The following is a 13801-nucleotide window of genomic DNA, read 5'->3' on the forward strand; positions in this document are numbered from 1 at the left end:
AGAGGGCATGTTATGTAAGGATGGAAGATGAGAAATGGAAATCGAATCGTGTGGCGTCAAATGCTAAAAGACTTCTAGAGAAGTGGCTTTTTCAGATTTTCCCTTTACAGGGAAGTCCATTACATAGTTATCAAATAAATTCCTTTAACACAGAAGCAAGAGCACAATGAATTGAGGGCTCTGATTTGCGAAACAGGCACTTTCAGTCAACAATTTTATGTGGCCAAAAGAAATTCCATCCTTCCTCTTTCCCAATGTTTTCCCAGTACATTCCTCGCCGGTCTTTCTGACCCAAGAACAGTGTCTTCACTTTCAGCTAGGACAGAAAGTATCTAAAATGTCTTTTTGGCATGTTCCTTAGGTGTAGTGTGTTTGTTTGTTTGTTTGTGTGTGTGTGTGTGTGTGTTTGATATTGGTGTATTTGTTTGGCTGTAGGTTGCTTTGGGCTGCCTTAGGCAAGATAAAGCAAATAAGAATTATTATTATTATTATTATTATTATTATTATTATTATTATTATTAAAGTGTGTCAGGTCAGAGTACCCTTTTGACCTATACAGTGGTTACCTTAGGATAAGTACTTAATTGGTTCTGGAAGTCCGTACTTAACGTGAAGCGTACTTAACCTGAAGCGAACTTTCCCATTGAAAGTAATGGAAAGTAGATTAATCCATTCCAGATGATGAAAAACACCCCCTAAAACAGCAATTTAACACGAATTTTACTGTCTAATGAGACCATTGATCCATAAAATGAAGGCAATAATCAATGTACAGTGGTACCTCAGGTTAAGTACAGTACTTAATTGGTTCTGGAAGTCCGTACTTAACCTGAAGCAAACTTTCCCATTGAAAGTAATGGAAAGTGTATTAATCCGTTCCAGAAGGGTCCGTGGAGTACTTAACTTGAAAGTACTCAACCTGAAGGGTACTTAACCCGAGGTATGACCGTACAGTGGTGCCTCTGGTTACAAACTTAATTTGTTCTCGGGGTCCGTTCTTAACCTGAAACCGTTCTTAACCTGAGGTACCACTTTAGCTAATGGGGCCTCCCGCCACCGTCACACCGCTGCCGCACGATTTCTGTTCTCATCCTGAGGTAAAGTTCTTAACCTGAGGTACTACTTCTGGGTTAGCAGAGCCTGTAACCCGAAGTGTTTGTAACCCGAGTCACCAGTGTAACTACATTGCACTCATGGCTTGAAGTAGTAAAAGTGTTCCTTACGTTCATTCCATATGGTAATTTATCATGTCAGTGCCCATCTACTTGGGAGTAAGTTATTGCTTGTTTCTTCCTAGATAGTGTGCACCCCCATATTCTTTTTACAAGCATAAGCATAGCTGCCAAGTTATCCCTTTTTTAAAGGGATTTTCCCTTATGCTGAATAGGCTTCCTCGCGAGAAAAGGGAAAACTTGGCAGCTATGAGCATAAGGTGAGTCCTTTGCTGTTCGTTCAGCCAGACACAAAATATGGGTTCATTGGCCCAAGTTAGACTGGTAAAGATGAATCATCTCTCAGTGCTTGGCATGGCCTGGTCATATGTTCCTAATCTTGCTGTACATGGTTTTTTGTAGGTTATCAGTCCTTTATACCATAATAGGCATACAGGATACAGGTCTGTGTGAGGGAAATAATCACTTTATTTCTTGCTGTACATTTTAACTAATTAAAAAGTACCGCAAGGTTAGGTCCATATGACTAGGAGAAGGGCGGGTGAGCCTGTTATACTAAGACGAAGGCACACTTACTCCAAAAATGTTAAAGGAGATGGCACAGTGGTCTGCAAGGTAGCTTATGGGAAAGAACCCCGTAATGGGAAATGTGAAATGTGGGTTTGAACCCCACACACACACTTGTAAGCCCCCCACACTTGTAACTGTAAGGGTAGGTATTGTGTTGTAGGAGTCCTGACAGTAACAAATATGCAGTTGGCACTCTCAATTTATTCATTTCAGTATCAACTGAAAAGTCACTTATGTGCACAGGCTTTCGTTTGGTATTAGTTTGGTTAGTCAGCCATATGCAGGAAATATAACTCACACGGCTGGTTTGGAGGTTGCCATTTCATTCATGTGGTTATTACTCTAATTTATTGTTGATATTTTAATGTATGCTTATGTTTTATGGATTTATGGTCTTATGGTTGCCACCCACTCTGAGATCATTGTGATGAAAATATTCTAAGTAAACAAGTATAAATTTCAGAGCCATTAGAATGGCTGACTGCCTAAGTGGCAACTCTGGAAGCAAGAGAGAATCCTCTCTTTCTTTTCTGTAACAGATTGGTGACCTCATGTGTGAATGGCTCATTAAATGGCACTGTGTTTGATGCAGGGATAACCTTGGAGAAGGGATCGATAGGAGCACAATAATTTGCTTAATTGCTTCCATGAAGCTTAAAAAAATGAATTAGGCAAAGCAGCAAGAGTTCTTCTTTTGCTGAGAGAAAGGCTGACACAAGAAAGCTTACTCTCTAGGTACTCAAAGCCCAGGTATATTTTTGCAAAAGTCTAGACCAGATGAGCCCTGCTGCATTTTATCACGGGCTGTTAGCACCAAGAATAAACACTCTGGATTAAAGCAATGCCCTATGTAGGCACAGTTGAGCTTGGCATAGAGGACTGTCTTTTTCCTGGGAAATATATATATTCTACCACACTGTTGATATTGGTTTAAACAAAGCTTGAGTTTTATAGAGGTAGGAGTTTGACAATTCCCTAACACAGCTTCCCTTTCCATCCCAGTTTCTCTTGACAACCATGAGGGACTAAAGTCACCTTTCACGGCGGAAAACCCTAGCTCTAGGCAGGACTGCAGTAATAATAAAATACTGCCTCTTGGAAGAGCCAGGGTGAGGAGGGGACGACTTAAAATTATATTTGGAATTTCTAGTCTAAAGACAGATACATCCACCAGAGTTCACCCTTTTTAAAGCTAAAAGGCTATAATGTTTAGAATCTGTTGCTCACTCTCGGTCTCTGGAACATCTGGCATCAGTCATCACTTTCCGGTGCCTTCCGTTGTCATATTTTATCCCTGCCTGTTAGAGGTTTCTTAGCACTGATAATTTAAATTATAGCTGCATCCTGGTCAGAAGATGAATCATTATTATGGGCTGCTATTAAATGGAATGAGAAGAGAAAGAAACACATGGAAAGTTGACCCCCCCCCTCCACCCACCTTCTATGGTTCCTTATTAGACAGTGTGACATCTTTGGCTTGGTGAGAGCCTGAATAGCAGACATTCCTATTTGCTCTGCTTACAAAAGCAGAAGTTGAAAGACATGCACTCTGGACTTCCTCCAATGCCCATTAAATGAAATTAAATTTCTGTCAGTGTGACTTCAGCTGGAGGGCAGGGGGAACATGCATTCAAGACCCTTGTGAATTACCGTATTGGCCTGAATATAAGCCTCACTTTTCCCCCAAATTCCGACCATGAAAAGTTAAAGTGTGGCTTACATTCTCAACCTTATGGAATGCAAACAGGAGGCAAACAGGGCAAACAGCTCCAGGAGCACGGCAAAGCGGTGGCCGGCCCATGCCTAGTCCCCCATCCTCTCCCCCAAGGCCAGAAAGGGGGAGAGCGGGGAAGGGTAACTCCCCCCCCCCCGTATGTAGCCAGGAGCAGCGAGGAATGGAGCGGCTTATAGTTCAGAATTTTTCTCTCTTTTTTCTTTCCCCCCTCCAATTTTAAAGGTGCAGCTTATATTTGGGTGCGGCTTAGATTCAGGCCAATATGGTATTAAGAAGTAAGGACATACCATTGTTTGCATTTTAATTTCTTTGCCAGTGTCTTTGGTGCACTTTTAAATGAAATGGCTGCCTTGTGCAGTAGTGGGCATTGCCCATGAAAAAAAGTCACATTGGAACTGTTGGTACCTGCTGGTTTTAAGAAGGGCAAATTTTTACTTTTATATATTGGGCATCAAGGGCTAAATACAACCATGTACTGTACATCACTAGGTACTTGGTGACCTGCCTCCGCAAGGTCATTGAGAAGGAAGCTCTGTTTGAGGTGATTAATTGTGTGGTGCCTGATTCACACACACACACACACACACACACACACACACACACACACACACACACGTCTTTTACTTGATGTTGCACTCATTGCCCGATGGATGTGCATGTGTCCTTAGTATATTTCCAAACAGCATAATATTGTCTCAGTCTACTTCAGCATTCAGCCTGTTAATTTCTGTTTGCATTTTTCAAGCAATGCTTTCAGCCATGGTGTATCACAGTCAGGAGGAAAATGGTTTGGGGTTGGCCACGTTAGAAAGTGTGAGCAACCATTTCCAGCCTTCACAGGCAACATGGGTTACATGCCAGTGGTGGCAGGCTGCACTCCAACCATGCAAATCCACAGGTTTCTTTCTACACATCCATGTCCCACATCTCTCCATCCTCCCTCCAGGCAAAAACACTTAGGGAGAGTGCAGAGTAGGCCATGGCCACGGGAGATTCCAGCAATGTTGTAGTTATGCCTGGGCACTCTGTGTATGAAGTGTGAGTTATCAGAGTAGCAACTGTTGACCAGTGCTCCAGAATTAGTCTTCTTGACTGAATTTTAAGGTGCATGGTAGTCTGAAAGGCCAGTTGATCCCTAAAGCAAGCAAGCTATATGAGGGTGTTAAATCATTTGAATTCCATTTATTTATTCTGACATTGCAGTATGTTGCTGGAAACAAATACAATGGAGCATTCCTGAAATTTTTGGGGGGGCGGGGATGGAGATGATTTCTGATTAGGGGAATGTAATCCTTTTGTACATAAGTGAGTTTATCAAAGAGATTCTTATGAGAAAAAGGAGGCCAATCGTAACTGCATTTAGATATTGGTCTGTTTTGCACGCCATGGTAAGCCATCGTTCAAAATAAACGATGGTTTTCTATGAAGCTGCAGTCTGCTGGTGCATGCTGCTCAGCTTCACATTAAGCATTAAGTGCAAACCATGATAAGTGGAAACCAAAGCTTATTCTTGACTTGCTACCCATAGATTGTCTGGAAGAAGCAAACCATGAGCACTGATTCATACATTATGCTAAACCAGGACTCTGGTTTGCTTTATCCTGACTGAAGACATGGATGAGTGAGTGAGGACTGAAGTGTGCATGATTCTGCAGTGTGCACCAGCATGCTGCTTACAGCAATAATTTATGGCTGAACATGATGTGCAAACTGTGGGAGGAAAAATAGGAATCCCTGTTTGGGGAGTAAATAACCAAAGAATTGGCTGAGTGGATTCAAAACATGGGGCTAAACTTACTCCTCCAGCAGGAGAGAGCCCCAGAGTTTGTCTAAACTCACAAAAGTTAAGCAGCAGTTAGCACCACACATGTCTCATTCTACAGCTTGTTAGACCCTTTTGTCCCATTTAGTCTGCTTGCAAACATCTATTTCTATCCCTCTTGCAATGAACAGACCACACACTGTTAAGTATGTTTAAAATAATTTATTTATAAAACGTTCCAAACATCAGATTCATGCATTTATCTAAGCAGCAACAGTGAGACACAGGCAGAATGCTCTTGGGTAGAAACAAACAGGTAGATAACTTCAAACATGTGCTGTGAACTTGGAGCTTGCTTAGACACATCTTTCTTGGTCAATTACATGGCATAGAGAGCAAAGGAACAGGAAGTGGGGGCATGACTTAGCTAAGACTAGGAATCCAACTCTGTTGTCTTAACCCCTTCATGCACCAACTTGCACTCATGCATAGTTATATTTGACTGCAATTTCCCACACAAAGCAGCTCATTGGTTATTGTCCCATCTTCTATATATGCTAGGCCTCAGAGCACCAAACAGTTATATTACAATGTGTATAGAATCCTTACATACAATTCTTCTTTCTTACAGGAAGTTTTATTACATCACTCTGCTGAGAGATCCTGTATCCCGTTACCTCAGCGAATGGAGGCACGTCCAACGAGGAGCCACCTGGAAAACATCCTTGCACATGTGTGATGGCCGGACACCAACCCCCGAAGAGCTGCCATCATGCTATGAAGGCACAGACTGGTCAGGCTGTACTCTTCAGGAATTCATGGATTGCCCATATAACTTAGCCAACAATCGCCAAGTGAGGATGTTGGCTGACCTGAGCTTGGTGGGTTGCTATAATATGTCCTTCATAACAGAAAACAAGCGAGCACAGATACTGCTGGAGAGCGCTAAGAAGAATCTCCGAGACATGGCCTTTTTTGGCTTGACAGAGTTCCAGAGGAAAACACAGTACTTGTTTGAGAGAACTTTCAATCTGAAATTCATCAGGCCGTTCATGCAGTACAACAGCACAAGGGCAGGTGGAGTAGAGGTAGACAACAACACCATAAGGAGGATTGAGGAACTCAATGACTTGGACATGCAGCTGTACGACTATGCAAAAGACCTCTTCCAACAGCGATACCAGTACAAGCGGCAGCTGGAGAGGATGGAGCAGAGGATAAAAAATCGGGAAGAGAGGCTTCTTCACCGGTCTAACGAGGCACTTCCCAAGGAAGAGACGGAAGAGCAAGGGCGCTTGCCTACTGAGGACTACATGAGCCATATTATAGAGAAGTGGTAGCCTTGATGGAATTTTATACTGAGAACAGGATTTTAGGGTTTCCATAATAAAAGAACATGGAATTAAAAACAGCAACTCTTATTTAAAACAAAAAAATGGTCTGTAAAACAGAAGGTAGAATGCTTCTATAAACAAAGGGTCTTTTTACTGTTTCTTATAAGACCAATGGGGTTCTTAATAAAATAAAATAAAACAAAAAAATATTAAGGAATCAATCCTAGAGAGCTCAGAGTTTAAAATGCACAAGTGTAGGTCCCCCAGCTCTGACGCCAAATACAGTGTAATGTTTCATATCCTCCTAGATGCAAATCTAGAGGTCACGGATAGTAGCTTTGTAACCACTATTCTCCCTTGGCAAGAGCAATTTGATCCTCAGAAATGTCAAATGTTTTTTTCCCTTGCTCAAGCAAGGTTTTCGATTGCAAAAGTCATAATAAATGGCAGCGAATTTGCCAGACAGTGACTTCCTTCCAGTTTCAGCTGCTTGGCTTCAAATGGAAAACCATGGTCAAAAAGAACAGAACAGTATCAAAACAAGCAATCAGAAAGGGAAAGGGAAAGTTGAGAAAGAGAAACATTCAAGGAAGCAAAATACAGCCTGGACCGCATATCAAGCACAGAAGTTTGAATACATGGCACTGGTTGACCTGCATGCACACACTCCTGATCCTACACACTGCACTACCAAAACAGCCGGTGGGTTTGTGCACAAATATTCTCAGCTTTTACCTCATGGGCAGTTCTTCAAATGCTAACTACTAATTCCCACATAAAACCAAACATGGGTTCTATTCATGAAAATGTCCTTTCCTAGAAATAACGGGGGGTGGGGGGTGGAACACCAATCCCTGACATTTAAAAGGAGGTGGTCTATGATGTTCCCTGCAAACTGTTGATCACCACGTTGTTGGCTGTTTTCTTGCTTATGTTTATGTTTCAAAACACTCTTTGCTTCCAGTGGGAGGGCATTTTATTTAAATTGGCACAGATATTACATATTCAAAATGCTCATTGTTTGGCATTCCATGCTGTCCACAGTGCCCACGAGTGGTATAGAGTATAGGGGTTCACTTTAAGCATTCAACTGGGCACCAACTCCATTGATTTCAATGGGATTTAGAAGCAACTAACATTTGCTGCATTGCATCCACCAGCTGCAGGAGTGCTGCTTTGTTGAACTTAAGAGGCAGTATTGCCTACCACTGTTTTCCAGGATGGGCAAAGCCTGCCTTGCCTTTGTCTTATTTTAACAAAGCTGTAGCATTTGGAAAACTGGGCATCTTGACTGATTCGCTGCTTCAGGCACTGTCTGGTGTTCTTTTCCAGCCTTTAATAACCACAATAATCCCTTTTCCTCTCTCTTTTTTTAATCTAAGTTTTGTTTGGAGAGCATCAAGTGATAATTTGATCTCCATCCAAAGCATGCATCTTTCTTTTCTACTAAGCCTTTCCGAAAGAGGGGAAAGGGGGGGGGCTCAAGCAAGCTGTGTGTCACCTTCCTTCCCTGTTCCCTAGGTTGTAGATGAAGTCAGAATAAGCTGGCAGTTAGGTTGATGCTCAAAGGATGGACTTGCTATGTATCAGAGAGAAAACTGGAAATATAGAAAGAGAGGCTGATATACTTGTTCACAAAGAAGGACTGTCATTTCCCATGGTTTGCAATGGATTTCCCTCTTCCTAGGTTGCTCTTGTCTGCACAGTTGCCAAAGCTTTGGGTTCCAAACTCTGTGTGTGTGTGTGTTTCCCCCAGGAGGGAAGCCCTGTCTCTTGTATAGAAGCCTGCCTGATTAAGCACACAGAGCTTGTTATGTCTACGCATTCTCTACAGCCAGTCAGTGAAAAGGGACTTGGAGTGATATGGAAATTAAAAACCCAGTGAAAAAAAAATCCCACCCCACACCGGCTGATTGAAAAACCTGTCCATTTCTTTCAGTGTTTCTCTGATCAGCCCAAATGCCCAGGTGCTCCTGATTAACCCAAACTGAAAAATACGCAAGTTCTTAAGTACTTTGCCAGATCTATTTGTCAATCAATGCTAGTGTGGGCCTTGTATGGGCCTGGCAGTGTTTCTAGGAATAAGGCCTTCCTGTTCCTCTGAGTGTGCACAGTTGGCTAAAAAGATGCCCTTGAGGTTTAGGAAAGGAAAACTATCTCATCCTAGTTATTTTGGGTAGAGGAGGCTGCAGGTTAAAAATCCTGCATTGGGGGATGAATGGCAGTTTGCTAAATTCCCAGGACACCTGTGCATTTCTGTAACTAAAGAAACTCTTTAAAAACAAAAGCAAATGCTATTTCACATTCCCTTTTCCCACAAACGTATGTGTGCTATGAAGCAGCAGCTGTTCTATATGCAGAGCATGTAGCTTCACCTAAAGGCTTTCTACTGTGCATTCATAGTTATGGATCTATAATATAAAAATGGTTGCAGTAGCTAATCCATATTCATAGCGTGAAGACTGGAGAGCCTGCTGTGTTATACTTTGCACGATTGGTAGCAGGTTCCAAAGGCCAAGCTCTGCTTCCGCATTTTGTGTGGTTAAGGATAAAAGTGGAGTGTTTTGTTGTGCCTAAATATAATTTCCACAACAACCTGAGTAAACCTTAATGGATCTTGCCTGTGGAAATCTTAGGCCTCTGGGGAGATCAGTGGTAGTCTTTCTCCAATATTTTCTTTGTGTAACATTGTTTTTTAAGAACAGACTAAGGAAATAAAACTACTTAATGTTGTTTCATCAGCTTCCCTTAAATCTACCCAAGGAAGGTGAATAGGTGGGTGATCATTTCTGCTTAGACCTCCATACTTGCAGCTGGTGGAGGGGTTCCCCATTTCCAGTCCCAGCTTTGACATATTATCTCCTTCCCCTGAATTTTCCTGTTTACAAATCAAAAAGCATTAATCTTAAACCATTACAAAAAGGCATGTCATAATTTGAACTTAAAAGCCTAGGTACCACTGAAGGAACTCAGGATGCAGCTAAAAGGCTAAGAAGCTATAATAGAGTGCAGGAGGCAGAGGGAAACTGGTCTGTGGCTTTCTCAAGGGCTGAGAAGAAAAGAGTGTGATAAGAGTATTTTCTCAGACACCAAATGTCCTTCCTTGGGTGGCTTTAAGCATTGATGGGCCTCCAACATTTTGGTGGATAGTGTTTCCACCCTTTCACCTCCCGTGTCATTTACTGAACTTTTCCTGTGTTGACAGCAACAGTGTATAATGTTTGCAGTCTTGGTGCCAGAGGAGTCTTGCAGATATCTACTGCAGCCACTGAAAATCAACATCTGTATTCAGCCATGCGAGCCATGCAGAAAAACACTTTTGGCTCTGGACAAACCTCTCCCCCCAGTGCTCATAGCTTTCCACTATTGTAGGCCTTAGGACAGTAAGCAGAAGGTTTTGTAGTGTCAGCCAACCACCTAAAGTCACACTGAAAGTATTGAGAAATGGTTTTTCATGGAAGCCGTTTGGAGCAAAGGGCCAATGAAAGGGCTCTGAAGAAACAAACACAATACCTTTAAAGTACATTCAAAGCACATTGTTTCTCTCAGAGTATTCTGGCACTGTATTACCCCACACAATGTTACAATTCCCAACAACCCTTAATAAACTACATACTCAGAATTCTTTGAGAGGGAAAATACACTTCAAATGTGCTTCAAAAGTGTACATGCTTTAAATGTGTGTACACAGCCTGTGATAGATCAGACCCTAGCTTAGCAAAACATTTTCTGTAAAAACAAGATATCTTAGTTTTGCAGTGATGGTTGACAGACCATCTATTTCCAGAAGAAAGCATTGTTAAGAATGCTTTCCAGTGAGTAACAATGCAGGATGAGGATGAGGGCAGCTTTTCCTAACAGTGGTTGTACTAAAAATAAAAGTTGGAGCAAATCTTCACAAAAGGAAGTATTAAGTAGCCAGAAGAACTGCTGCTGCCTTTGCTTTTGCTTTTTGTGTCTTACTTTTGCTGTGGTGCCTGAACTGATTCTTCTGCCCTTATACAGGAGGAGTAGCCAACATGATGCCCTTCAAATGTTTTTGGGTTCCAGTTCCCATCAGCCTCAGCCAGCAGGACCAGTGCTCAAATTTGATTGGAGTTGTGCGTCCAAAAATATCTTGAGGACATCATGTTGGCCAACACTATAATAGAGAATGAGACAACGCCTCCTAGTCAGGATACATAAATAGAACTTCCAGGTTCAGAAGCAGCTGGCCTCCGAATACAATTTGCAGTTGAAGGCAATTGGCCTACTGTCCTGCTTGTGGGCTTCTCAGAAGCAGCTGGCTGGTCATTGTGGAAACCAAGATACTAGGCTAGATGGACCATTGGCTGATCCATTTGGGTGGTTCCTCTGCTGCTAAAAAGCTGAAAGCTTTATGAGGATTGGTACAACAGGGTTTTTTCACTCTCTCTCAGGAGCAATCCATCTGTGCAACAAGCAAACCAAGTCAGAGGAGGTCCATGCAATATTAGATTGTGGTGCAACCTGGTAAGCTATGAACCTCACTTCCTCCTGGGTTTGTCTGGATATAAGAGCATATGGAGGGCCGTGGCAATTCCAACACATGCACACAAAACAGGAGAGAATAAAGGCCAATGTTGGTTCCAGGATCCTATGGGATTCCAGCTCAGCAAGACATCGACTTGGGAAGCAACCTTAGCTCAGTGGTAGATTCATGCAGAAGGTCCCTGGTTCAACCCCTGGAATTTCTACTTTTTAGGGGGGGAAAGCAGGTGATGGGAAGGTCCTCTGCCTGTTGCCAAACACAGAGTAGACAGTGGGCTAAATGGACAAATAAGTTTGACCTGCTTTAAGGCAGCTCTCTATGTTTCTTCTTCATTCCTCAGCAGCATTCTGGCCAGCACATGTCCGCTCTGATCCAAGGAAGAAGCTATAACCTGCAAAGCTTTGCAGCATCTCTACTAATACCTTGCCTGGATCCTGGGTGGCGGGAAGAAACTAGGACAAACCATAGATTGCTTGATTTGTGCAGCCTATGAACTATTACAGCAAAGGGTCACAATGGCATACACAGTATGACTCAAGCCCCACTTTCAAGGAACTTCTCCTTAGGCAATTTGAAATACATGCTCATTTGGGTTTTAGGCTGACTATATCATCAACAAGGATGTTCAGACTGTCTGCAAAGCAAAGAGCTTTCCTTGGGGACCAGGTGCACTTGCAACACCTGACACCTGCAGTGCACATCCTCATTCAGCCCACTCTGATCCCTCAAAAGGCATGGCAAATAGCACACTTTGCACTGCGCAGTTTCCGCATGAGGCTGTCTCATGAAGACCCGTACCTGTCTAGGAGAGAGGCAGGTCAGAACTTTCACAATTTAGTGCTAAAGTGTCAAAGCTGGAAGTAAGTTACGCGCCTTAATCATAATGAGAATGTCAGTCTCATTGAAACTTTTAGATGCTCCAGAATAGTTCTGACCAGGCTCCAGCTGGTGCTATAATGCCTTAAAATCCATTTCAGCCATGCAGCTCTTCATAGTTAATGATGAAAGGTAACGAATTGACGCCAGCACCACAGAAATCCTCATACTGTTCGTTCCCTCCACTGTTTTACAAAGCATATGCTTCAGTTCGCAGCTCTGCTCAGTTTTCCTCTTTGTTGAATGATGCATTATCACATTCCACTAGCAGAAACAAATTCAAGGCTTGAATTAAAGTCCCTTAAAGCACAGAGCAATTACCCAACCAAATAATTGTCACCAGGAGTTGACTGCATGCACTCATGCGCTGATCCATTAAAAAGAGGCTGGGTTTTCCTTTTTTTATTATCATTTTGCTCTACCCTCAGTGAATGTTTCGGTTTCCAATAAAATCTGAAGGGCATTATATGCAAACGAGCCTCTGCTCCGCCCCCCCCCTGTGGTTTCTACATTTCTCTTCCCCTTTCTCAGGTGCTCCTTCTACATGCTGAATTTGGGAGCCATGCTATGAAAAAAATTATGTTAAAATTATTTTCAAAGGATGGTTTGTTTTGTACATGTTGGACTATGTTTTTAACTTATTTTTATTGCCTCTTTCAAACTGTTTTTAAAGTGCTTTTTGAAAACACTTTCACTGTGACGTTCCTATACTCCTGTATTAATCGCTGGACAAATCCTCAGGCGTTGACAGGCTTTGCCAACGTAAATACTCTTGGAATCAAATGAGATCTATCTTATGTCATGTTGCTTGCTTTGCTCATGTAGTCCTTGCTTTCCCCATCACTGCCTAAGAAGCATCAGGAACTGCATGGACAATCCACACACAGGAACCCATTTCCCTTCCTTGAGTGTTTTTCTCTGCCAAGGAACAGAGTGCTACTTACGATCTCTCTAAACCAAGTCCCTCCCTATTTTTCCTCCCACTTGAGATTTCAGAACAGGCTCTTCTGATCAACACTAACTGAGAGAAGATCCCAACAGTTGTTTTCCAGTGGACTGAATCTGTAAGGTCTGCATGTTCGCTGCAGGAATTAAAAGCAATGTTTATTTTGAATGGAGCAACATTTTAAGCTTTATATATTTATTTATCACATCTCTCTCTTAAAAAAAAAAGTGTTAATGAAAAGGAAGCCCATTTCCTTTTCTTCTCAAAACCTATGATGAAAATGGACAAAGCAAAGTAAAAGGAACAGTCATCTAATTGTGGGGTTTTTTTCCTTTTCTTTTTTGTCTAGATCAAGACTGGATGTTAGCAGATTAAAATAAACCCTAAAAACATTGTTTGGTGTACATGTTATCTTTGTTCTGCCTCTCCAGGCTCTGTTTTTCATTGATTTGGCTAGTACAAAAGTATGACATATCCCCAGGCCTCTATTACAAGGGATGGAAGTTGCCCTGGTTTGGTGTGGGGCAGATAGGAACATGTTAAAATGGGCTATGGGTGCAGAACTTTTCACAAGTTTTCCTGTTCAAAACAAAAGTAGGCAGTAGGCTCATTAGAACATACCGTAGTTTGAATGTGAACACTTGGTTGCTGGGGGTGGGGGACTGTGTTGTTTGGGGTGTTGTATTCTTAACCTTATGCCCCCTACTTTCAGAAAGCCTTTTTTTTTGGCTGAAAAGTAATACAGTACAAGAATAAACTTCATCCTAACCTTCAATTTTTAGAGCTAGCTTTGGACAATAATATTAATCGTCATTCTTTGCCATTGAAAACGGCAACCATTTTCTATAGACGTGTTAAAAATGACCACTCGTGATTTGTACATCTGAAAAAGTGGC

General features: G+C 42.1%; 1 protein-coding gene across 1 annotated transcript in view; it reads left to right on the forward strand.

Annotated features, from left to right (window-relative positions):
- The window catches only part of HS6ST1 (heparan sulfate 6-O-sulfotransferase 1), a 195278-nt gene extending 181979 nt beyond the window's left edge, over positions 1 to 13299 (forward strand). Inside the window, exon 2 of the mRNA XM_035132774.3 lies at positions 5871 to 13299. Coding sequence (XP_034988665.1) covers positions 5871 to 6579 — 709 coding nt within the window. The 3' untranslated portion in view covers positions 6580 to 13299. The remainder of the gene's footprint in view (positions 1 to 5870) is intronic.
- Positions 13300 to 13801: the final 502 nt, after the last annotated feature.

The sequence above is a fragment of the Zootoca vivipara genome, chromosome 5 (assembly GCF_965207765.1).
Source record: "Zootoca vivipara chromosome 5, rZooViv2.hap1.1, whole genome shotgun sequence".
Classification (NCBI taxonomy): Eukaryota; Metazoa; Chordata; class Lepidosauria; order Squamata; family Lacertidae; genus Zootoca; species Zootoca vivipara.